General features: G+C 37.7%; 3 protein-coding genes and 7 non-coding genes across 13 annotated transcripts; 3 read left to right on the top strand and 7 right to left on the bottom strand.

Moving 5' to 3' along the window:
• The first annotated feature begins 1,480 nt into the window (after positions 1-1,480).
• On the top strand, positions 1,481-8,581 carry acs-1 (Medium-chain acyl-CoA ligase ACSF2, mitochondrial). 3 transcript variants are annotated; one of them, NM_001028766.5, is made up of 9 exons: positions 1,481-1,628; positions 3,967-4,012; positions 5,714-5,931; positions 5,980-6,108; positions 6,186-6,305; positions 6,353-6,465; positions 6,548-7,478; positions 7,526-7,642; positions 8,001-8,581. In NM_001028766.5, the coding sequence occupies exons 1-9, from the start codon at positions 1,587-1,589 to the stop codon at positions 8,154-8,156; spliced, it is 1,872 nt and encodes a 623-aa protein (NP_001023937.1). In that variant the 5' UTR covers positions 1,481-1,586; the 3' UTR covers positions 8,157-8,581. The 3 variants fall into 3 exon arrangements, with proteins under 3 accessions (NP_001023937.1, NP_001023938.1, NP_001379958.1); NM_001028767.8 differs by lacking the exon at positions 1,481-1,628 and having other exon boundaries at positions 8,001-8,580; NM_001392534.1 differs by lacking the exons at positions 1,481-1,628; positions 3,967-4,012 and having other exon boundaries at positions 8,001-8,580.
• Positions 2,104-2,299, bottom strand: F46E10.17. Its single transcript, NR_068925.1, has one exon. It is a non-coding gene; the product is annotated as an Unclassified non-coding RNA F46E10.17 (non-coding RNA).
• Positions 2,583-2,726, bottom strand: F46E10.15. The gene has a single exon (NR_068926.1). It is a non-coding gene; the product is annotated as an Unclassified non-coding RNA F46E10.15 (non-coding RNA).
• On the bottom strand, positions 3,551-3,699 carry F46E10.14. Its single transcript, NR_068927.1, has one exon. It is a non-coding gene; the product is annotated as an Unclassified non-coding RNA F46E10.14 (non-coding RNA).
• On the top strand, positions 6,225-6,245 carry 21ur-15248. Its single transcript, NR_068928.1, has one exon.
• On the bottom strand, positions 8,563-9,552 carry hpo-26 (CC domain-containing protein). The gene is made up of 3 exons (NM_072259.7): positions 9,383-9,552; positions 8,710-9,000; positions 8,563-8,662 (listed from the first exon to the last, which is right to left on the bottom strand). Exons 1-3 carry the CDS (start codon positions 9,543-9,545, stop codon positions 8,580-8,582), a joined length of 537 nt encoding a protein of 178 aa, NP_504660.1. The 5' UTR covers positions 9,546-9,552; the 3' UTR covers positions 8,563-8,579.
• Positions 9,553-10,105: 553 nt separating this feature from the next.
• On the bottom strand, positions 10,106-22,983 carry dre-1 (the record flags this gene model as incomplete). Of its 2 annotated transcripts, NM_001380672.1 has the most annotated exons (11): positions 10,482-10,608; positions 10,804-10,902; positions 10,955-11,102; positions 11,206-11,511; positions 11,652-11,832; positions 11,886-12,417; positions 12,471-12,661; positions 12,778-13,630; positions 13,958-14,101; positions 14,197-14,554; positions 22,854-22,983. In NM_001380672.1, 11 exons carry the CDS (start codon positions 22,981-22,983, stop codon positions 10,482-10,484), a joined length of 3,069 nt encoding a protein of 1,022 aa, NP_001368566.1. The 2 variants fall into 2 exon arrangements, with proteins under 2 accessions (NP_001379860.1, NP_001368566.1); NM_001392535.1 differs by lacking the exon at positions 22,854-22,983 and having other exon boundaries at positions 10,106-10,608.
• Positions 18,376-18,491, bottom strand: K04A8.16. The gene has a single exon (NR_068929.1). It is a non-coding gene; the product is annotated as an Unclassified non-coding RNA K04A8.16 (non-coding RNA).
• K04A8.17 lies at positions 18,629-18,778 on the bottom strand. The gene has a single exon (NR_068930.1). It is a non-coding gene; the product is annotated as an Unclassified non-coding RNA K04A8.17 (non-coding RNA).
• K04A8.11 lies at positions 20,058-20,263 on the top strand. Its single transcript, NR_068931.1, has one exon. It is a non-coding gene; the product is annotated as an Unclassified non-coding RNA K04A8.11 (non-coding RNA).
• Positions 22,984-23,132: the final 149 nt, after the last annotated feature.

A 23,132-nucleotide genomic window follows, 5' to 3' on the forward strand; every position in this document is an offset into this window, starting at 1 on the left:
TCAAATATCAGATACGATACTTACCTTTTTTCTTTGAAATACTTGTAAAATTCACAAACAAACAAATGGTTTTGTTTTTGTGCGTGGTTTAGTCAGTTCAGAAATGAACCGTATGTTTAGTTTGATGAGAAACGGTCCAAAATAGTTTGAACAGTACGCCTTTGTCTTGCGCAACCTGCTGACTATGCTGCTAGATTTTTTAAGAGAGAAAGTTGATTCAAGAAATGTTGGTGTTTCCTCAGACATGGAACATCAGGTGACTATTTTCAATTTGAATAAAGAGAGGATCAGCTGACCCCTGTAAACTCACCTAATTTCAATGTTCCCACTAATTTTTCGGCCTCCGCATTGTCATCTCTTCAATTTTCACAAATTCCTTTGTCAATGAAATCAGCTAAGATCAAAAGTTTTTTCTAGTTAGAGGAAATGATAGAGCGGATTGGCGGTGAAAAAACTGTGTATCAACTGTTACAACTAGTTCCAAAGATGTTCTTCAAGCAGTTTCATCTTAAAGTTTGACTTAACCCGAGAAAGTTTTTGTTTTATTCTGACAGCAGCTGCTTTTTCTGCATTTTCTACATTTTTAAGTATTAGAACTTTAACAATTTTCGAGCTTCAATAACTTCTATAGCTTGTTGGCCTAACGTTCTTTCCAAAACTTTATCAATCAAAAGTTGGAAAAAAGTACATTAAATAATTGGTTCAAAACAATAAAAAAACAAAGTTTATCTAATATAGACTTCCATTGAGGCGAACATCTTTTAATTTCTCGAATTTTTTCACATCTTTCAAACATTGTTTCCTCCGTAAAAGTTTGGATGATATAAACTTTAAGTAGCCAAACAGTAGATCAACCAAATACGTCTCGCCACATCTTGCTTTTTCGCATCGAATTTTCGTGTACTTTTTGGATTGCTAGTTTCCCCACAAGCCGAAATTTTGCACTTTCCAGAACGTTCTGAACTCCCAAAACTAAAAACAATAACAAATGACCGCACACCCGGGTTTCCAGATGTACGAATATTTTCATCTTTGTATCACATGCCATGCACTTTTATTTTAACAAGACTTACTACTTTTTTTTTGCATTTTGAAACTTTCAACTATTCGTCACCAAATTGACGTTTCCATTTGCTCTCTTGAGTGTGACTTCCAGACCGTACCGATCACGAGGAGCCCGCCTCCTATTATATGGAGGCTATAGGTACTCTATTTCCGAATGGATATATCTGTATCATATTAAGCTTGCTTATCACTTGACCCTCATCCCCCTTCTATTTTTTCTTCCCATCCATGTTGTTCACGTTAAATTCATGTGTTCTTGTTTGTAAACTTTCCGATCGTTTGTTCCGCCTCTTTCCTATGGCTGGAGCATTCTGATTTTCGTACAATCAGCTCGTTTTGCATCGTGTCAACGAAAAAATCGGGAAGTGGGTGTTATCTAATGCGGAAAAAATAAAGAGCGGTGTTGCAACACGATAAGCTAAAAACTAGTAGATAAGGACGAGGGGAGACGATCAGTATTCAAGCCAATACTTTGTTCATTTTGAAGGCTCAGTCACACCATTTGAATTCAACAAATAAAAATGTCACAAGTGGCCGCAATGGACCTTCGTGTACTTACACAGGTATGTTCATTTTTTGGATTTTAGTAATGTACCGTGATGTTTGTATGTATTGTAAATGTGTCATCTAGGGTTCGACGGGTTGTTTTGAATCACAGAAAGATAGAATATTTCAGAATCTCTTTTGAGAAAGAATCAAGAGCAAGATAAATTTTGGCGCTTACATTAGTCGACAAAAAATCCATACACAGAAGAAATTTCAGCTTTATAATTCTAAAAAATGTATAATTAGGACATCTGTTCTACCTAGCTGTTAAACTGATTTAAATAACGAAGCAAATTCAAAATGGCGGAAAGCGAACGAAAAAGCAGAGAAACCCACAAATTCGAAACTTTCTGGGATCCGTAACCCGACACCACCTACCTCTTCACTTTGTTTCTGTCAATGCCGATTCCAATCCACCCACATTCATCCTTGTTAACTGAAAAGTCCACAAAGAGACAATATAGAGCGGGGTGCCAGGAAGGAGAGAGCGGAATGCCCCGATGAATATCTCCGTTCGAGATCGGCGTCCACATCCACCTCATCTAGAAAGTCGTGTCTGTTTCTCTTCATGCCTATTCATATACTCTCTCCCTACTGGCCTCATTTCATCCATTAAACTTTTATGGTCCTCTATCTCTACTTCACTTTCAAATGAGTCAGGGAGCCCTACCGGGATTGCTCGTCGCGCCGCCGGAATAATCAAATTCTCGCCTAGCACTTCACTTTCACGCCACCAGTTTTTTGTCACTTTTTTGTTGTGTCTTTTGTCGGTGAGACTCCTCCCTTCCACAACTTCAACCACGTCATTCCAGCTTATCGTTCGCCTCCTCTCGTGAGCTTCGTGGTATTTCAGCACTTCCGTTTCGATTGTTGTTTCAACATCAATTCATTTCTTGCAAAAGTCCATTCGTCGCCAAAACATCTTCCTCTGCCTCTTCGTTTTCTTGCCGTCCCTTTATTTTCCTCCCACTTCTCGTTGCCCATCTCGTTCTCTTTAGGCAATCCAATTTTTTGCGCGCCGCATCGCCGAAGACCACCATCATCATCACCGCCACCGCCACCGCATTGCTGAAATTCAGCTCTCGAGGCTCTTTATCTCGTTTTCTCTGTTCTTCGAAATGTTTCTTCTATCTTTCCCTGGTATTCTCTGTACCCGCCCACTGATTTTTCGATAGGCATTGATGTAGGGATTGGAAAGTTTTGTTGTGAGACTCAAATTTTCTGAGAAGTTGATAAGGATCGCCAATTTTCTTTTTTGAATATTTTTTAAACTGTTCTAGAAGTATTCATATATCTGCAGAAAACTCCCAAAGCATTTTTTCCATTAATTTTTTGAAAAAAAGTTTCAAAGAACATTTTTGTAGACCAACTTACCTCAACTTGAATAGTACCTACTTCGAAATCCAATTTTTGCAACAAAAAAATTCAACTGGATCTAACAGAGTTACATTATTTTAAATTCGAAGTTTTTTAAGTGCATTTTTATTGTAGAGAATGTTCAGAAGATCAGTTAAATGTACGGTAAAATTTTTATTTGAACAATTATTGAAGCTTTCCATAAATAAGCTTAAGGTAAAACTTTTATGTTCAATTGAGAAATTCGTGCTACTGTAACTGAATTTGAATTTTGAAATCAACGAATTTCTTATAAATTCGATTTATTTTCAAAACGTATATTTAAATTGACTTTACAGAATCTTTAAAAATAATTTTGTATTTGGAACTACTTTAGTGAAAACGTGAAGACTCATTTATGAAGCTCACCTCAACCCACTCAGCTCTCAGCGCAGCTCACTTAGTCCTCAAGTAAATAAAAACACCAAAAAAAAAAAATTAAAAGTTTACAAATGAGTTTTCAAAAATAATCACTTCTCGAGCTCCAGCATTTTTTTCCCGATCTTAGTTCAGATGACTCTTAGAGATTCAAATTCGGCGCGCTCCTCCGTCTCCATCGGGGCGCACACACATACACATCCAACGAAAAAGGGAAAACCCGTTTCGAACACGCACGCTCACAAGATAGAATACGTTGACAGGGGGCGCTGATAGGGGATACACGGTGAGACGGCAGACAAACATAAGAGACAGCTACTACAGGCGACGGAGAAGGATCATCATCCTATCCCACCGTCGTTTTTCTACAATGGGTGTTCCATCTTAGTTGGCCTCTAGTTACTCTTGAAATTAAGTATTCGATGCTCTTTGACTTTTTCTCAATACTGCTAGATGCTGAAACCTCGTGCAATTTCAAATTTGCACTCCTTAGTTGACAAATGACCTTGTTCCCGTGCTCTTCAACCACTTCCTCCCCAATTTCTTTCATTCCTCCAAATTTCTAAAATTCTCAATTTTCAGTTCGACATCGCCAGTTTGGAAGAGGACCGCAAAAAGATGTTGTACGGTAAGTATCATTTGCCCTAAAACTGTTCGAAACTGGCTTTTGCAAAAAGCTGAATTGCAACAAATAATAGTATAAAAATCACAAAGTGCAAAATGAAAAAAAGAAAGAAAACGGAAAGATAGAAGCGCAATGGATAGTAAGGCTATTCTTCGCCCGTTTTCTCGCCGCCTCTCGTGTCTTTTACATCGTCGCGCCCCTTAATAATCACAATTTATCACTTTTCTATAGTCTCAGTACATTCTAGCCCTCTTCATCCGCCTCCTCAGATTTTTCCGTAAGGATTTTATCCCAGTTGTTTTGTGATTTTTATTCTCTGATCCTGTAAAACTGTAAAAAACAATGCAGTTTATTTTTTGAAAGTTCCAAGCTCCAGGACTAAATTTAATCTTTAGGTGATACCTTGGATTTGTTTGAAATTTAGCTAGGTTGCTGAAAATTTAAAATTTTGATAATTTCTCAAATTATATGATTCTCCTTTACAAACAGTACAAACTTTTTTTCTACAAAAAAAAAACCTCAGCAATTTTCAGCTGTTCTCGAAAATGCCACAAAAATTTGAACTTTTGTTGTATCTTTTTGCAGTTGAGAGTTTTATCTTAATTTAACAGATAAAGATAACGCAGTGCAAATGAGTGGAATTGAAAAAAAAACCAATTTTTGGTAGGCTTTAAATTATTTTGATTGAAAACTAATACGTAACTCCCACATATTTACTGTAAACTCTGGAATTTTTCCAAGTTTTATTATGATGTTTGATCATTTTAGACTATATCACTAATTTTATGAATTTTCCCAACTGATGCTACTCCAATTTTTTTTTAATTCCTAAATTTCAAAAATTTTTTGATACAAACTCTTGAAAGATTTATGACTACAAGATTCTTGAACTAGTTTAATTGTTCGGCTAACAGATTGACGGAGTGGACACAACCCTTGTACAGTTGCAGGCTACACCAGATCATTTCCTTTAAAATTGTGATTTGCAAAGTCAGAGAATTTTAGGTTTGAACCAAAAATGTGGAGTAACTATTTCAGTTTCCTGGTCCTTTTCCGTCCATTTAGAACCTACGACTCATCTGTTCCAAATTGAATTCCGTGAAACAAGTTAGCATCCATTAACGTTCTGTGTTTTAGTCAATTTGTTTATTTTTGGTTGTTACGGCTACAATATTTCTACCGTCTTCCTGAATGGAACTGGTTTTCAAGATGACGTTCTATGGAGCCAATTTCGGTACCTTATTCACCAACTATTGACGTCATGAAATTAGTCTTCAAAGTTCTTATTCTTCTTCGTTTCTTTGCTTTCGTTGTTTCTCCACGCCACTCCAAACACGCAAACACAGCAAAATCGAGTTATCGTCATCCTGAAAAAAGTGGTGGTGTTGGTTGGGGAGATACGAAGTAAGAGAGGAAAACAAGAAGAAAATAAGGCTCTGGAGAAGCGCTCGTCCTCACAATTGAGGCTTTCTTCTCACTTTCACGACAGATTATGCACTTTTTCGGTCACTCGTTCCCTTCGTTTGTTCGCTCGAAACGAATACTTTTCGAGTCGTTCGATTCTATATCTCTACGTCATTACTTTCACGTTCCACAAGGTATACTGTAGGTGTGTGCACACAAACTGAGACAGATTCGATTAGGGACTCAGGCGATCTTCTACTCAAACAATAACACCCACACACAACTTAAATGTATTTTCAGAGGAGCCGATCTCTTTGGAAGAAGCCGCTCTGAACGCCAACGACGTGATGGTGGCGCCGAGTCGAAAGTCGTATGTGCACGGCTGTTCGACTGTTCCTTTGCTTTTTGAAACTGTTGGAGATCGACTTCGATCAGCAGTTGACCAGGTTCCAGATAAGGAATTTTTGATTTTCAAAAGAGAAGGAATCAGGAAAACTTATTCGCAAGTCGCCACAGATGTCAGTTCTTGACGAATCAAAAATTTATGACAATTATTAAATTTTCAGGCAGAAAACCTGGCTTGCGGGCTCCTCCACTTGGGTTTGAAAAAAGGAGATCGTATTGGAATTTGGGGGCCAAACACATACGAGTGGACCACAACACAGTTTGCCAGTGCTCTTGCCGGAATGGTTCTAGTGAGTTACTGTTATTTTCTGGGAACTTTGATTATCCCTGTGAACTTTATTTTAAAAAATATTTAAAAAGTTTTAAGGTCAACATAAACCCATCATATCAATCAGAAGAACTTCGCTATGCTATTGAAAAAGTAGGAATCAGAGCCCTTATCACACCACCTGGATTCAAGAAGTCAAATTATTATCAGAGCATCAAGGTTGGTGTTTGATGCTTAAAATTTCTTAAAAACATTATATTCTTCAGGATATTCTGCCAGAAGTTACATTGAAAGAACCGGGAAAGAGTGGAATCACATCGAGAAATTTCACATGTTTCCAACACTTGATCATGTTTGACGAGGAAGATAAGATCTATCCGTGAGTAGAAAAACACACATTCCACGCTGGAATTTTGAAATGAAATTTCTCAAAATTTTCAAAACATATTATCGATTTGCAGAGGAGCCTGGAAATACACAGATGTAATGAAAATGGGAACAGAAGAAGACAGACACCACCTCTCAAAGATCGAGAGGGAAACTCAACCAGATGACTCACTGAACATTCAATACACAAGTGGAACAACTGGACAGCCTAAAGGAGCAACTCTCACTCATCACAATGTTCTCAATAATGCATTTTTTGTTGGTCTCCGTGCTGGATATAGTGAAAAGAAGACAATTATCTGCATTCCAAATCCACTTTATCACTGTTTTGGATGTGTCATGGGAGTTCTCGCCGCACTCACACACCTTCAAACTTGCGTATTCCCTGCTCCATCATTCGATGCTCTCGCTGCTCTTCAAGCTATTCACGAGGAAAAATGCACAGCTCTTTATGGAACACCAACAATGTTTATTGATATGATTAATCATCCCGAGTATGCAAACTATAACTATGATTCAATTAGAAGTGGATTCATTGCTGGAGCTCCGTGTCCGATAACACTTTGCCGCCGGTTAGTACAAGATATGCATATGACTGACATGCAAGTATGCTATGGAACTACTGAAACATCTCCAGTATCTTTTATGTCAACACGTGATGATCCACCAGAGCAAAGGATCAAATCAGTCGGACATATTATGGATCACTTGGAAGCTGCAATTGTAGACAAGAGAAACTGCATTGTTCCACGTGGCGTAAAAGGAGAAGTTATTGTCCGTGGATACTCAGTTATGCGGTGCTATTGGAACAGTGAAGAGCAGACAAAGAAGGAAATCACTCAAGACAGATGGTATCATACTGGAGATATTGCTGTTATGCATGATAATGGAACCATCTCTATTGTTGGAAGATCGAAAGATATGATTGTTCGTGGAGGAGAGAATATTTATCCTACCGAAGTAGAACAATTTTTATTCAAGCATCAGTCAGTAGAAGATGTTCATGTAAGCTTCAGGAAAATTTCAAATTTCAAAATAAAATTGAATTTCAGATTGTCGGAGTACCAGATGAACGATTCGGTGAGGTGGTCTGCGCCTGGGTCAGATTGCACGAAAGCGCTGAAGGAAAAACGACTGAAGAGGATATTAAGGCTTGGTGCAAGGGAAAAGTGAGTTCTCTGTACAAAAAATGAACCGAAAAATTGATTGGGGAAAAGATCTGGTTAAAGTCTATGAATTATCACCATAAAATGTTTTAATTTGAACAATGATTGAAAAAGAAAAAAAGGTTTTCTGCTAGCAAGCCCATGCCAAATTCAGAAGAAAATGTTTTGGAGCATCAAAAACTTTTACAAAATTTCTTCGGTGTAAAACCTTTTTTTTCAGAGCACTGAAAAACCTGATCTTATAGAATTTCGAAAAAGTTCTAAACACATCACTTTTGAAACAATTCACACCAATCGGAAAGCTGAATTCATATTTTAAAACACATTTAAAAAAATGTTCATTCTAAATTGCCTCTTCCAGATTGCTCATTTCAAAATTCCTCGCTACATCCTCTTCAAAAAGGAGTACGAATTCCCGCTGACAGTGACTGGAAAAGTGAAAAAGTTTGAAATCCGCGAAATGTCAAAGATTGAACTGGGTCTCCAGCAAGTCGTCTCTCATTTCTCCGAGCTTTAAGTGTCCTCCCCGTCGTCGGGAGCTCGCCGCTTTTCTCGCCTGACACATTCCAATTGCGTGTATATTTCGATTTATCGTCGTCACTTATTCCTGCCCTCTACAAAATTTTCAAATTCTTTTCTCTTTACGTTTCCCGTCGTCGCCAGCCCGACACTTTTGTCTTCTCTTCTCTCAATATTTCCAGCAGAGTGACTAACGAGTTTTCCTGTTCATGTTCCATTATATGACGCCACATGGCATCAGTTAGCATAGTGCCTTAGTTCCTCTTCACAACCATTGCCAACTTTGAATATAATTTCAACTCTTTCAACTACTTATATGCAAATTTTTTTGTCTCCCTCATTTATATATTTTGAAATTGTGACGCTTTACTCCTTCTCTCAACGCTTTCGCTTTTGCGTAAGATAAATAAATCTTTCATTTTTAACCAGAGACAAGATATGGACAGCAATTATTTGTAGGCGAACAGTAGGTATTGTCGGGACATTGACCATTCACACATGGACCTAAAAGTTCACACTTTTCAGAGGTTGCTTTAAAACTATAGACTTACCAATCGACGTACCATACGAACATCTACAGCACACATTGTTATCATTGCACATGTATCCGGAACCACAAACGTTTCCAGATCTACAGTATCCACCAGACGTTTCGCGTCCTCCACAAACTGGATTCGGGTTCACTGGAGATCTTGTGGTAGTCGGTGGAAGAGTTGGCTCATAGTTCGGCACTCTACAGCAACCGTTGATACATCTCCAATTACTGCGAATCTGCTGGCAGTAGCTTGAAGTGCTGCATGTGGCTGTGTTACAGTTGCAGGTACTGCAGCCAGAGTTGCATGCTGAAAATAAAAATAAAACAAATTTTGAAGTTTAGACTGAAATATTTTTTGAGGTTTCCCAATCGTAAAGTTACAAGTAGAGTAACAAATCATGTGCTAGTTGCAAATTTCTAACTTTCAGAAATGTGTAGAGAGAATTCTTAAAATAAATCTTTCAATTAAATACACATAACAAGAAAGTGTATCAGTAATTTGAGATACAGGAAACATTTCTTAGCACTCTGATAACTTCCTGCGTTACATTCATTACAAAAATGAACCTTACGCTCAAAAAATTTGTTTCTACTGAATTACAAGTCAAAATATATCTTTAAAATAGAAAGATCTATTTTTCGGCTCTTTAAAATACAAAAAGTTGGTCCAAGTGAAATAGATAACTTACGTGTTAAGCTGAGATATTGATTTGGAAAATTTCCGCATAAATAATAAATCTGTCGCTTCGGTCGAGGACGAGCAACTTCTGTGCTCTCTTGGCTAACGCTCGCAGTATCTCTCATATTAGCAGAGATAAGTGGAATTAGGACAAAAAGAATTGCCAACTTCATTTCGAAAACTGTTACTTACTCCACTCCACACAGTTTTAGCTCCTTTTATACCATCTCTTCAGTGCACACTTGTATACCACTGGCAACTTGTTGTCACTGTTTGCTCGCCGAGTTCAAGACGCGACCGTAACTATTTGTAAGTGTTTGATTTTTTGGGTGGTGTCTGTTGCTCTAAATACTCACACATTTCGTATTTTGTCCACAATGATCTCGTAAACACATGGAGTTGGCAAGTTCAACAAGGAATCAAGTGAGAAGGAAGTCAAAGAGACAATGACAGGGTAATGATCCTGAAATTTCAGTGGAGCATTGAGATATTTCAGAAATTTAAAAAATTTGAGGGTGTATAAATATAGATTATTTACTCAATGGATTTCGATTGAATAGTGACGTGATTAGTAAAATATGTATTTTATTATTATCGCTTTAGGATAAGCGCCGCCTACCGTACTCAAAATGTGACCTGCCTAGTTGTTATATTTGCTCCTCTTTTTTTCTAAATGGAACTAATAAAAATAAAAAGTTAAATGTTTTTCCTGGTTTCGTACGCCATTAAAATTAAAGAAAAAACAGAATTTATTAAACTATTACCATATTAACATGACTGTAAAAGAGAACAAGGCAGGGAGAAAGAGAGTTTGGGGCCGCAAAAAGACTTAAAGGATCAACTATATCACAGAAAAGTTTGCACTTTAAAAAGGTTGAAAGATAAAAGTGATAAGCAATGCGGAAAAACGTGAACGAAAAAAAAAGCTAGAGTGTTAAATTACACCAAAAAAGTTCGAAGAAAATAATTGGGAGGAAAAGAGAAAGAGATCTCAAATCGGTATGAAAGACTGCGAAATGGGTAGTGTGATGTGATAATGAATACAAAACACGAACATGAGAGAAGAAGTGAATGATATATTTGTGGAGAAGGTGAAAAGTTTTTCGTCCTTAAATTTCGGTGCCAGTCTCAGTGGAGATCGGCGTCGCTGAGTCATAGACAGTGTCGTTGTCACGTGGCACATTTTGCAGGTGACAGTGCCGTTCGAGAGTTCCAGCACCACAGTCGCAGAAGAATCTGAAATTATTTTTATTGAAAAAAAAGAAAATAATAAACGATTTTTCTCTTTTTTTGGAGTCGCTTTGTACTAGAAACTTTGAATTTGAATTTACAATTTTAATTTTTGTAGCGAAATCCGAACAGCGGAGCAACAAAAAGTTCTTCTCAAAAACCGAAAATTTCTAATTTTTTCTCAAAATGAAAACGACATACCTATCGAACCTCACAAGTTCTACAGAATGACCACGATGGCATGTTCTGATGCAGTTGGTGCAGATCGCATTACGTTCCGTCGTGTTACACGTGGTACATCTGAAATGTCAAGTATATTACTGACAGCTTCTCGTTGGAAATTAAGACTCACCTATAGAAATTGTGCATCGGAAAACTGTTGTTGCTGCTCACTTTGAAGAGACACAGGCCAGTCTTGATAGCTCTAGAAATTGTGTCATGGTTGTCATAGATACGATTTCCACGTTGCACTGGAGTGACACCGGTTGCTACGCAAAGTCCTGCAAAAAAAATTAAAAGATCAAGAAAAATAATGATGGGCTTAATCTCCGATAGTATAAGATGATTTGATAAGCAGCTTCGCAATATGTGTTTCTTCCTCACCTCCATATTTATTTCTGAACAATTGATTTTCTTCTAGTGTAGCTGTCGCTCCATTCGTGATCTCGATTCCCGCCGATTTTCCATCAAATACTCGATTTCTTCGTAGAGTTGGATTCGATTCGGTTGAAATGAGAACACCAGCTTGCGCATTTCGGAAGATTTCATTGTCCTCGAGAAGACCTTTACCACGATTGAAAATACAAACTCCGCCATCTCTTCCGTCGTAGATCTTGTTTCGTCGAAGAGTTGGCTCACTGTCTGTTTTGATCCAGACACCCGCCATTGCATTATCGAAGATTTCATTGTCTGGAAATTAAAATTTTGTAGCGATATTGCTTGAAAATTGTGCAGTATGCAAGTTGGTAGGAGACAGCCCGCATGTCGCAGAAACCTTAGTCACCGTTTTTCAATTTAATGGATCTTCAAAAACTGAACAAAAAGCTCACCTTCCAAGCATCCCTTTCCTCCATTGTACACGAGTACACCTCCATTCTGACCTCCCCAAATCTTATTCCTTGTGATTTTTGGGTTTGATCCCGTTCGAATTTGCACTCCGGAATACAAATGATTGAAAATATCATTTTCTTCAAGAAGTCCGTGACCTTGATCGTAGAAGTATACTCCGACCTAAATACTGATCATTAAAAAGCTGAACTTTGAAAATGAATAAATTTACAAACCTGTTTTCCAGAATGAATTCTATTTTTGCGCAGAATTGGACTTGAACCAGTTGTTACCCAGATTCCTGCCAACGTATTTCCATAAACTTCATTCTCTTCAATCAATCCTCTTCCTTTCTCGTGAACATAAATTCCTCCGTGCAATCCATCGTGAATCTTATTCAATCTTACGATTGGATCGGATTGTGAGCGGATCTGAATTCCAGCCAACGCGTTTCCATAAATATTATTCTGCTCGATGAGTCCTCGTCCTTCACCAAAGATGTAGACTCCACCCTGTTGTCCAGTGAAAATCTCATTCTTTCGGATAGTCGGATCAGAATGCGAAGTGATCCAGATACCTGCATACGCGTTCGCATATATCCGATTCTCCATAAACTGGCCACGTCCTCTCTCATGAACATAGATACCTCCAGTGTAACCATGATGCACTTCGCATCGAATCACAACCGGATTTGCCGAATTTTTCACCTCGATGCCAGATATCCGATTTGAATGGATATTGCACTTTTCAAAGTAACCCTGACCATGTCTGAAATTGATCGGATATTAAAAATGTGTCAAATGAGATAAAAAACAACTCACTCAAATGTGAAAACTCCCACATCCTTTCCAGAATGAATTGTACACTTTCGGAAGTAGGGATTCGCATGATTTTTCACCCAGACACCAGCCAAAGTATTTCGAGCAATTTCACAGTGCTCATAGTGTCCGGTGGCGTTGTCAGTAATGTAGATTCCAACATTTTCACAATCAAGAACTGTGCAATATTTGAACTGGAATACAATTATTGTTATTGAAAGCTGAGCTGATGAAGATTTATTTTAAAATTAGTTAAAAAGAGTCAAACTTTTAAAATGAACATTTCCGAAAATAAAAAAAATCTACTTACTTTAGGAGCCGCACTTTTCTTCACACATACAGCTGCACCATTTCCAACTTTCGAAGTGATATCACATCTTTCAATATATGGCATTGCATCCTTATCAGTCACTAAAATCGAATAGAAATGATTCATTTGTTGAGCCTGCTGAGCAATCTGTGGCTGCTGCCTGCACACTGGATCAGCCCGAAACCGGACTGTGATGAATCCGAAATACGCGTTTGCACTTCCATCAGTGAATGTCAATGCGGTATTTTTACTTCCTTCGAGAACAACCGAAGATGTGATATCTCGTGAGTCACTTGCTCCGATAATCTGCACATCTGTGTTGATGAGAATTGTGTCGATTGGCTCATGAACACCAGTGTGCAAGAAAATAAGTTTCTCTCTATACTCATCCTCCTCCAAGAACGATTGAGCCTTCTCAATTTGATCGAAACAACGATAGTTGACAGATCGAAGATTGACCCGTGGCTCTTTCATCACATGAACTCCATGATGAAGCTGTCGATGGGACTCTTTCCATGGATTACCATCCCGCCAACGGCTCTGTTCCCGGAACTCGAATTTTGCATGAGATGGGTGGAAAAGTGGAATTCGATAGTCATATAAATTACAATACAGCTCCTTCCACACTTCATGACTATTCGAAATTTGATTGAATCGGTATGAGACTGAACTACATGCAAGCAGCGATTTATCAGGAAGAAATGAAAACACTTTGAGAAGAAGTTCTTCGGGGAGTCTATTGATATGATCTTGTTGATCTTCTTCTTCCACCGCCTCCTCTTCTTCTGGTTCACATTCCGTTGTCTCCATTTTGGCTTCCAGGTTTGTGCCGCTCTCGTCTTCAATCGAGAAACTGGAAAAATAGAATAAAGGGTGACGATACAACCAGTTTTTAAAATTCAGAGAATTTTAATCTTGTTATCATTTTTTTCATTATTTCTTATCTCAAAAATGGAGACTTTATGTGCGATGTCTCCCTCGACCTTCTGATTTTTATTTTTATTTTACAGTGGCTTCCGGCGAGGGATCGCCAGAAAGTTGACTCGAAATTGAAAGGGGACGAGGTGATACTTTTTCATAAAATTATGCATTTTGGATATCATTATTTTTCTTATATTTTTGATAGAAACAAAGATTCAAGCCGGATTTTTCTTTTTTTTTTAGTCAAAAATCAACTCACTCTCGAGCTTCGCCAGGTGAAAGACATTCCAGCTTGAACTTTTTCATCGTGGGTTGAGGTGTCTCATCAGCTGTTGCAGCTGTAATCGGGAAGCACAAATCCTCATCCTTTGTCAAACAAGGCCGACGTTTTCGGAGGGAGTATCTGAAACGGATTAACATTTGGTAACAGTCACTGGTGATGTGATACATTTATTCTCGATTTGATATATTAGAAATGAAATTGTAAAAACAGCTTACGGATAAGAGGCTTGTGCAGAAAACAATCCGAGTGTCGGATTGTCTGCTTCGGAGCTTCCCGATGGTGAATATCTCATCGACGTTGATCCTCCAGCAGCAGGTTCCATTGACTCGAACGTATGTTGTGATGGAGAATTCGAGTTTTGTGAGTAACTGGGCGATTGCTGTGTCGTATCATCCATCACTTGTTGAGGTGGAGGATGGAAGAATGGTGACGAAGAGGACGACATCTCCTGGCCAACCAGAGACGATGTCGGTCCTTCGAAAGCAGGCACGCACGACGTCGAAGCGGTGCTGCTGCCTCTGCGAGTTGATCGTCGCGTCACACGCTGAGTAGATGGTGGCAGATTCCGAATAGCTGAAAAAAGTTAATTTAGGAAATTTAAACTATGAACAGGTAGGGAAAAAGTTAAATTTTGCGAGGGGAAGCTTGGGCATACTCATGAACCAAGTTCACAAATTTATCAAAAGATAACTAATTTTTACAAAAAAGAAAAGAATTTATCTTGCGAAGGAATTTGGACACAAATACTAGAAGGATTGCTCGAAAAATGTTGCGATAGAAATTTCAAAAATGATGCTCGAAAAATTTGACACGAGGAGCAAAAGTCAATTGGTTGGGAGGCTCTCAGTGAAGGAAAAATGGGACATTGAGAAACCAAGAAACGCATGTATGTATAGTGTTGTATGAGGCCTGAGAAATTTGTGCGTTAGTGAGTGAGTGCGAGAGCAAAAGAGAATGCCCCGGCCCCCGGTCTGGACCGAAAGTGTGGAGTAGAGTAGGCAAGGGAGAGATAGAGAGAGGGTGGTGGAGATGTAAGAGAAAAAGGATGCGGTGAGAGGAAAATGGATGACAGAAACGGGCAAAAATGCCGGTTCTTCTTCCTTTACTTCTTCTTCTTCTTCTGTTGTGAACACTGTGAAATGAGATGATACATGGATGTGAAAAGAGGAACGGACACAAAATGGAACCTGTCCCTAGAATTGATAGAAAATGACCTCGTAACCAATGAGAAACAATGGTTGAGAATGATCGGGTGGATGGAAGAAGAATAAATTGTTCAAATTTAGAAGAAGAAAAAAGTCAGGAGTGGATGCACTTTTCCGGCACCGCACTTACTCTCAGCGTGCGTCATATAGCAAGTTTTGCACTCTCATCAGATTAGTTTTTACTTCTTGAAAATTGTGAATAAAGTCAGGGTTTGATTTCGTTCTAGACCGAAAAATCAACTTTTTGACAACAAAAACTAAAACTAATAATCTGCGAAATTATAGAAAAAGAAGTGAAAGTCATTTTATCAGTTGAAAATTTTTTGATACAATAAATGATAACATGGATATGCTTTTTCAAATTTGAGGAATACGGTTTTTGTGTTCTTATATTTTTGCCAAATTTTTCCAACCTGTGGTTTTTAAAACTAAAGAAAGTTAAACAAAAAACGCAAAAACAGCAGATATATGACTAAGCTTGAAAAACAAATTTCAGAAGCATAAAAAGGAAGTAATTTTCTTAGAAGCTTTGATTTCAGAGCACAAATGGCTTTGAGCAAACATGACTATTTTGAAATTAAAACTTGATATTTTGCAAATGTCACTCAAGAATATGAAACGAAAATAAATGTTATATTAATATGAAAATGAAAACGACTGAGCTCCTACGCAATTCTGACGTTTTATCTTTTTCTCGTTTTCAGTTTTTTTCTCATTTTCCAAACGAATAAATTCAAAAGCTGTTTCTCGAGAAATGGATTCGATTGTTGACGAAGGCAAATTCCGGAATAAAGTTATCTTAGATCTATTAGAATTTTGAAAGTAAAAATACGTGAAAAGTGGCTCCAATTTTTTTTTCATTTTCTAGAGTGAGCGTTTTCATTTGACGACGCATGTTTTGAACTTAAAAGAGCCAAAGACGATGAATTATGCTCCTCGAAAAAACGGAAAACGGACAGAAGAATGAATAACAAGAAACAGGAGCGAAAAGGCCACAAAGATAGAGGAAAAGATGGAAAATAAGAGTATGTGAATTGGCAAATGGAGGGGAAGAATAAAGGAAAAACGAAGATGTTGAAGATGGACTGATGGAAACGAAGGAAGCCGTTGAAAAAAAAGAAGGAGTAGGAAAAGGCGGTGTCCTTTCAGGACTACTTTTCACAAGTCACATCGGCATCTTTTGAAACGTTTTAGTCATCATCTAGAAAAACGGAAAAAATATTACAAATAGAAATTATTCATTAGGTCTTCCGATTTTCGATCGATTCTTTCTCACAATTAAATCCCAAAAAAACTGAACGCTTTTTGTGTAAAATTAAGATTTTCTCAATTTTCTGAGAAAAGCTCAAAAGTAAATAACTTCAAAGTCCAGACTATAGATCGTAGTTATTATTTCTTCAAAAAAAGATAGTTAATAACAAAAAAACCAATGCGGAAGTGTTCGAGATGAGTATTTGGTGGTGTACCACAAGAACAACCACAAACTATTGTGGATGTGCCTGTCTGTCCCGTTTTCGTAAATATACATGAGGAAGGAGAAAGAGAAAAAGAAGGAAGTTCCTCTATTGGATAAGCTTAAAAAATAGATGAATACATAGAGGAAAGGTAAACGGGTGAGAATTGGTTATTAAGATATGAATATAAATGCACTTTTTGACCGACTCAAGAAAAGTTAAATTTTCACATTTTCTACAAACAAATAGGTGCGGTAGTTTCAAGTTCAAAAATTTCAGGGTTTGGTAGCTGCTAGTTTGCTAAAATCGATAAAAAATTCCTGCTTAATATTTTCTACACCAATGATGTAATTTGTGAACTAGACTACTTTGGAAAACAAACTTTAAAATTATTTAACAACATAAAAAAATTACGTTCATATCTCTAAATTTATATCTTTGGAACACAAAAAAAGCTGGAAGCATTTCTAAAGATTAGCATGGGAACTGGCAAAAGAAGACAAAAAACAAACAGAGCTCATTTTTCTTCCACCCATTATTGGCATACGCTCTTGTGTGGAAATGTAAGCGATACGAATTTGGAAAATGCGAAATCGTAAAGAATATACGAGTGTATGTGTACAAAATGTGTCACCTATAGGAGAAAAATGTAGAAAAAAAGGAACGAAACTGGGGAAACTTGAAATTTATATGTGCTTGGAAGAATCCATCTGCAGGAATATAATTGGAGATCATAACAATTCCATAGTAGAAGCTCAAACACCGATCAGCTAAGACGATCAAAGCTAACTGATCACGTGGTCATTGAAGAATGGAAACAATTTATGAAAGCATTACAGGTCCACTTGGATATGAACAACAAACTAGAATCTGGTTCCAATTGCAAACAAAAACAAACAAATTGCTGAATTGCATCACAAGTTCCACGAAAATGAAGATGGATGTATGTTGTACGTGAAAGGTAGGAAAAATTGGAAGAATGTGTATCGTGGTGGAGGATGGAAAAGTTGGTACTGGGCGGCGGACTAACAATAATCTTTAGAAATGAACACACGAATCAAACAGCTGTGAGCTAATCAGCTGAGAGCAGACGACACCGCTATTGTGCAACTGGTGAATGTCTCCGTGCTGGGTGTAATAAATGTATTAATATATCAAAGATGAATTTCATGGTCTAGAGTTTGAACTTGGTATTAGGAAACATTAAAAAATGTTCTGACATATTATATTCAAAGATAGGACTAAACTGTATTCATATCTTCTTTTTGTAGATCATACTTGACGCGTAAAACTCACAGAAAATCAGTAAAAATTGAATACTGAAATTTGAAATTGAGGGAAATTAGAAAGCAAAAAATAAAAAAATAAAAAAACTACAAATTGCACACAAGAGTATGACGGGAGGCGGTAAAACTCATGCTGTCAGCATCCTTGGCAGACGTGAATCATATTGACCTACAGACGAGAATTCCAGTCTACACCCTCACAAGGAACAATATTTTAAAACTTGAAACAAGTCTCGATTACACAGTCAAACTGGAACACGGGGGAGGAGACAACAAGGAGGTGAACCAAAAACAAAGAACCTGGAACCCTGGAACCGGGGCCGCCCCACAAATGCACTTTTTTAGAAAGCATGGATCGCAGCGCCAGACGGTCGTGCCAGCGTTAGTGTGAACACAGAAGTGCAACGCAACTTGGTACGTATCTCGTCCCTGAGATCTCTCATTTCTCAGTACTATCTCGATGTCCCCTCGGGACGCAACCAGGTACCTGGTGTGGCGAGATGGCCTCGGGACGATGATGACAGGAGAGGCGAGAATCCTCTCTCTCTCCCGCGCTCTCCCGGAGGTATCGAAGCGGGGTTCGCCTAAAACTTTTGAGACGGTGACTGTACACGCGCGCGCGCCAAAACTGTCAAAGGGACACATATACCGTCCCTTCTACTTACTCTCTCTCAATCTCTTTCAATGTTCTTGTCTTCTGCTTCTCTCTATGCTTCTACATCTTATTTGGGTCATTGTGTTGGTGGATACGCGCATGTACGTCTGCGCACTCTTCGATTCATTTCGCGCCTCCATCTTTCATGTCCCAATTCGATATCTTCGCAATGAATAACCAAGCAGAGATTGAGGAGAGGACACCGAATTACACAATGAACAGCACACATACACACAATTATGAATGCTTCTCCTTTTTGCGGAGACATTGCTTAATTGCTTAAATCTTCGATGGGAATAGTGGGTGATGATCCTAACCGGTGGCTTACCGGCATTTGAAACAAATTCCAGATGGAAAATAGAGTTGTAGTTGCCTCAGGATATGTTTATCAAATTGGGACACTAGAGATGGAAACGTCTCGATATTTGATATTGGAAGTATCAGGCGGATATAGTTTGAAAATTGGAATTTCAACAATTCGAAAATCGGGGCATCCATTTCACAAGGTTTGCGCGGCGATTCCCTACTAGCAATTCTACAAAATGAGCGAGGGAAGCATGTTCTTTGTTGAAAATTAGTGTTATATGTAGATAAATACTTGTTTTATGAGAAAATAGTCTTCACTTAGTTTGGAACAACTGAAAAATTGCTCAAAAAATTGTTTCAAGCTGCAAATTGCTGAGGAAGAATCCGGCAAATTACTGCAATTTTTATCGGCAATTTGTACCTTCCAGGAACTTGTGGAGCACTTTTTTAAATGTTGTTCCAACTGAAATAACAGGTATTTTCAGATGAAACAAGTATTTTTCTATAATTTATCGCTAAATTTTAACTTAAAAAATCTTGGTAGAACATGCTACACTGACTCATTTTGTAGATGTGCCGGTCTGATTTTTCTGGATTCCAAGTGTAATAAGTTGAGTTTTAACCCATTTCCCAATGCCATTTTTCGGTTTTTTGAGTGAGATTCTTAGCTGAATGAAGGCAGAAATTTCTGAAGATGATGATGATGATGATGACCTAAGGTTCTCATCTAATGCGATAAGAGGAAGATGAATTGAAGAAAAACGGGAGGAATGCAAGGATAACGAGATGGTTGATCGGATAGATGTGTGAGTGCATACGTGGCAAAATCTGGTTATGCCAACATCGTCTGGAAGAAGAAAAAGAAGACATAAGAAGAAGAAGAGAAGAAAAAAAAGTCGTAAAAGTTTATGTTTTGAAGGAAGTAGCAGGGACGGAAGAGGAGGATGTGATGATGTGTCTAATCAATAATAAGACTAGATTGAAATGTGTAATTGAATCGGCCTGATGGGACAATTGTAGGAGGTCAGAAGAAACATTCCGAAAATAGCAATTTATGTGTGGGGGAGGCGACAAAAGGTGCGTAAACATAAAATTTACAAAAGCATCGATGTTTACAGAAGCATATAGGTGTTCTTGTCCTTCATCATTCAATGCCTTTGGCCAGTTTTTGAATGCCCCTAGTCTTCATCGTCATCAACGTCCAACTGTACGACGATGGAGACGATGCCTACACCGAAGAGGACATAGAGTGAGAGAATGTGGCATGTAGCAAAGAGGAAAATGAGGGCAAGAAGCAGTCAGCAATAGCCATGAATTGAAACTGGATTCGGTGTCGTCGGCCCCCTGTATGATGTAGATGGGGCGTGGATCCATTGGGCTAGTGATGATGGTCACGCTGTGGAATTGAGAAAGAAGGGACGAGAAGGAGAACTAACTGTGAAAAAATTGGGGAGAAGCTCAATGGGTTTGCTTTAGGAGCAAGCCGTGCCAGGGTCACTGTTTGTTTAGTTTTTTTGGGTTAGGTTAGATCAAGGGTAGTGCTCCGTTTTTTGAGAATGACAGGGATGAAAATGATGTTGACCAGTTGAACTACCCAACTAGACACATCAGAAATTATGTTAACTCCAACTCGGCAAAACGTCGCAACTTCATAGCAATCTCCTGCAACTTAATAAAAACATTCATATAACTTTGTAAAAAGCTGTTAAGAAGTTGCGAAAACCAACGGGATTGTGAGCGAAATTTAGCTTTACATCTGCTAAAAAATTGCAAAAGTCGTCTGAAAAGCTGCAGAAGTTTGCTTAAAAGCTAAAATGCCTAATGGTTGTTAAGAAGTTGCAAGAGTATGCTACGAAGTTAGGCCATTTTGCCGAGAAACTTTAAAAAAAAATGAATGTGATGGCGTTAAAACTATCAGCTTTCACTGCGAAAAAACTGGGAAAATGGTTTAATATTCACAAAATTCTTTCAATTCTCTTAATACTTTAAAAAATTACTCCTCAAACATTTTTGATTTTTTTTTCTTTTTGGTAATAAAATATCACCTGACAGCAAAGTTTTGCAGCTTCAGGTATTTTTTTTCCAATTTAGAAAAATCTTATACTTGCAGAAAAAATTTGCAAATTGTATTTCTTGCTAACTGTGAGTTTTTAAAAATAAAGTTCCAAAATGTGTGTTTCAAAAACCTGCAAACTTGTTTTAAATCCACATGTACTTTTAAAATATGTTCATGGGGAGTCTCCAACGGAACATTTTTTCAAAGTTTTTTCCCGATTATTGATCAAATCGGAAATAATATTACCAAAAAATCTCGAGTCTTTCTTTTTTTCAACAGGAAAATAATTTGAGAAAAAGTATTTTAATCAGACAGTTTGAAAATTATTTTCCATCGGTCCTGATAAAAGTTTAAAGGGGTTACAAGAGAAAAGAAAAGCACAAAAAATATAAATACGAAAACTATAAAAGCAGCTGACTAAAAATGAAAACATAGATGGGAAAAAAAGAAAAAGCCGGAAGTAGTTTTTCGATTCACTCTGCCAAATTCTCTTCATCACTTTTTTGATGATTCTCTATTTTTTTTTTTGAAATGTCTCATATTACCTCAAAAGCATAGAAATAAAAAGAAAAACACGCAGACAACTCCGAAGTGATCTAACGAAAATCTCGCGTGTGAGTGTATGTCAGTGCCGGCCTGTCCTTTCTCCAACATAACGATATTGTTATTCACAGTTGGCATTTCTTTCGAAGGTGAGGGTACGCAGACAACACGTGGAAGGTGGCCCATGGGAGGGGGAGATGATGAGATGCGCGGAAAATGGTCGTCGGCAACGGCAACAACACATTGACCGGTGGTGGTACCGGGCGTGCACTACTAGAAGACACCACTCACTGACTCGAGAGACGACCTTCTTTCAATATTCTTCATGTATGTTATTGCGATGAACCCGACACGAGATAACAACCCGATGATGAGTGGTAATTTATAGGTTCGGGTCAAGTTTTATAGCTCAAATATGCTTTGAAAAACAAAAAGAAAAAGGACATCAAATTTGAAAAAAAGTGTATTGCCTATGTAATTTTTTGTGCACTCCAGAAAAGGTGAGAATAAATTTGAAATGTGACTTACGTCATTCAATGAAATTTTAGTTTTCTCCGGTTTCCATAAGCAAACGCCACAATAGTTAATCAGGTGACATTGCAGAATTCACAATAAAAAGTGCAAAACACTATGCATCAAAAGGCTCGGGCAAAAAATCCAGCTCCCATGAAAGTATTTCAGCATATTTTTAGAATTCTAAATAAAACCTATATCATTTGAAAGAGTGCCTTGGCAATAGGTTACTTTTAAAAATTGGCAACAAAGGAGCACATTGAATTAGAAAAGGTCATTCTGAAAATTTTTGACAAAAATCTTTGCAAAATTCTTTCAGGCCAAAGAACTGTAATGTTTTGTAATGACATATTTCAAGACTCACATTTAAAAGACATAAGTTTCATCTGGAACTAAAAACGAGCTGAAATATTTTTCTTGCTAGTTGTGCTATTTTAGAGATTTTTTGAACATAGATGTGATTGCCACCTTTTTAGGACATTTTTTAAAAGTAGACAATCGTGGTGGAAATTCGAAAAAGTTTAGTGAGCGCACTCCTGTTACAGTTAGAGAAAAAGTTATTAACGTGGAGAAATTATTTTTTGAGCTCTTACTTTTATGTTCATCATTATCAAATTTGCTTGTTCCTATTTTTAGTCTGATCTTTTTAATTTTTTAAAGTGTCAATAGCAACACAAACATCACGAGAAACGGAAGATTAAATTGGATACATCGGACAGATAGTAGAATTGAATCCACCGGGCGGGTCAACAGAGGTCAGTGTCACACATACACTCTACGATAAGCTTATGACGATCGATGATCGAACACCGCTGTATCCTTCATCACCGACCTAGTTTTCTTCAAATACTTACCGAATTTTCGTGCAGATGAGGATCCTCTTCTCTGAAGTTTTGGAGAAAGATGCGCGGCTCTCGTTGAAACGAGAGAAGGCCGCGATTCCATAAGCACATCGTCACTCGACACTTCTTCTTCCTCCGCCATCAACTGAAATTATTGAAGATTACGGACGTTTCAAGGTGTAAAAATATAATGTGTGTGAAAATATTAAAAATTTAAATTCCAAATAAAAAACTTTAAACTTTAAAAACAATCTCATGAAGCATAGTGAGAGAGAGAGAGAGTTTTTATGA

This window comes from Caenorhabditis elegans, chromosome V (assembly GCF_000002985.6).
Source record: "Caenorhabditis elegans chromosome V".
In the NCBI taxonomy this organism is placed as follows: domain Eukaryota; kingdom Metazoa; phylum Nematoda; class Chromadorea; order Rhabditida; family Rhabditidae; genus Caenorhabditis; species Caenorhabditis elegans.

What these genes read in the sequence shown, in the direction of transcription:
- acs-1 (NM_001028766.5), top strand. Translation starts at nt 1,587, where the DNA reads ATGTCACAAGTGGCCGCAATGGACCTTCGTGTACTTACACAG. An exon ending in CCGCAAAAAGATGTTGTACG is followed by an intron (nt 4,013 to 5,713) that starts GTAAGTATCATT and finishes ATGTATTTTCAG; the next exon opens with AGGAGCCGATCTCTTTGGAA. An exon ending in GAGGAAGATAAGATCTATCC is followed by an intron (nt 6,466 to 6,547) that starts GTGAGTAGAAAA and finishes ATCGATTTGCAG; the next exon opens with AGGAGCCTGGAAATACACAG.
- hpo-26 (NM_072259.7), bottom strand. Translation starts at nt 9,545, where the DNA reads ATGAAGTTGGCAATTCTTTTTGTCCTAATTCCACTTATCTCTGCTAAT. An exon ending in TCAATATCTCAGCTTAACAC is followed by an intron (nt 9,001 to 9,382) that starts GTAAGTTATCTA and finishes TTTTATTTTCAG; the next exon opens with CATGCAACTCTGGCTGCAGT. An exon ending in TTCGTATGGTACGTCGATTG is followed by an intron (nt 8,663 to 8,709) that starts GTAAGTCTATAG and finishes GTGAACTTTTAG; the next exon opens with GTCCATGTGTGAATGGTCAA.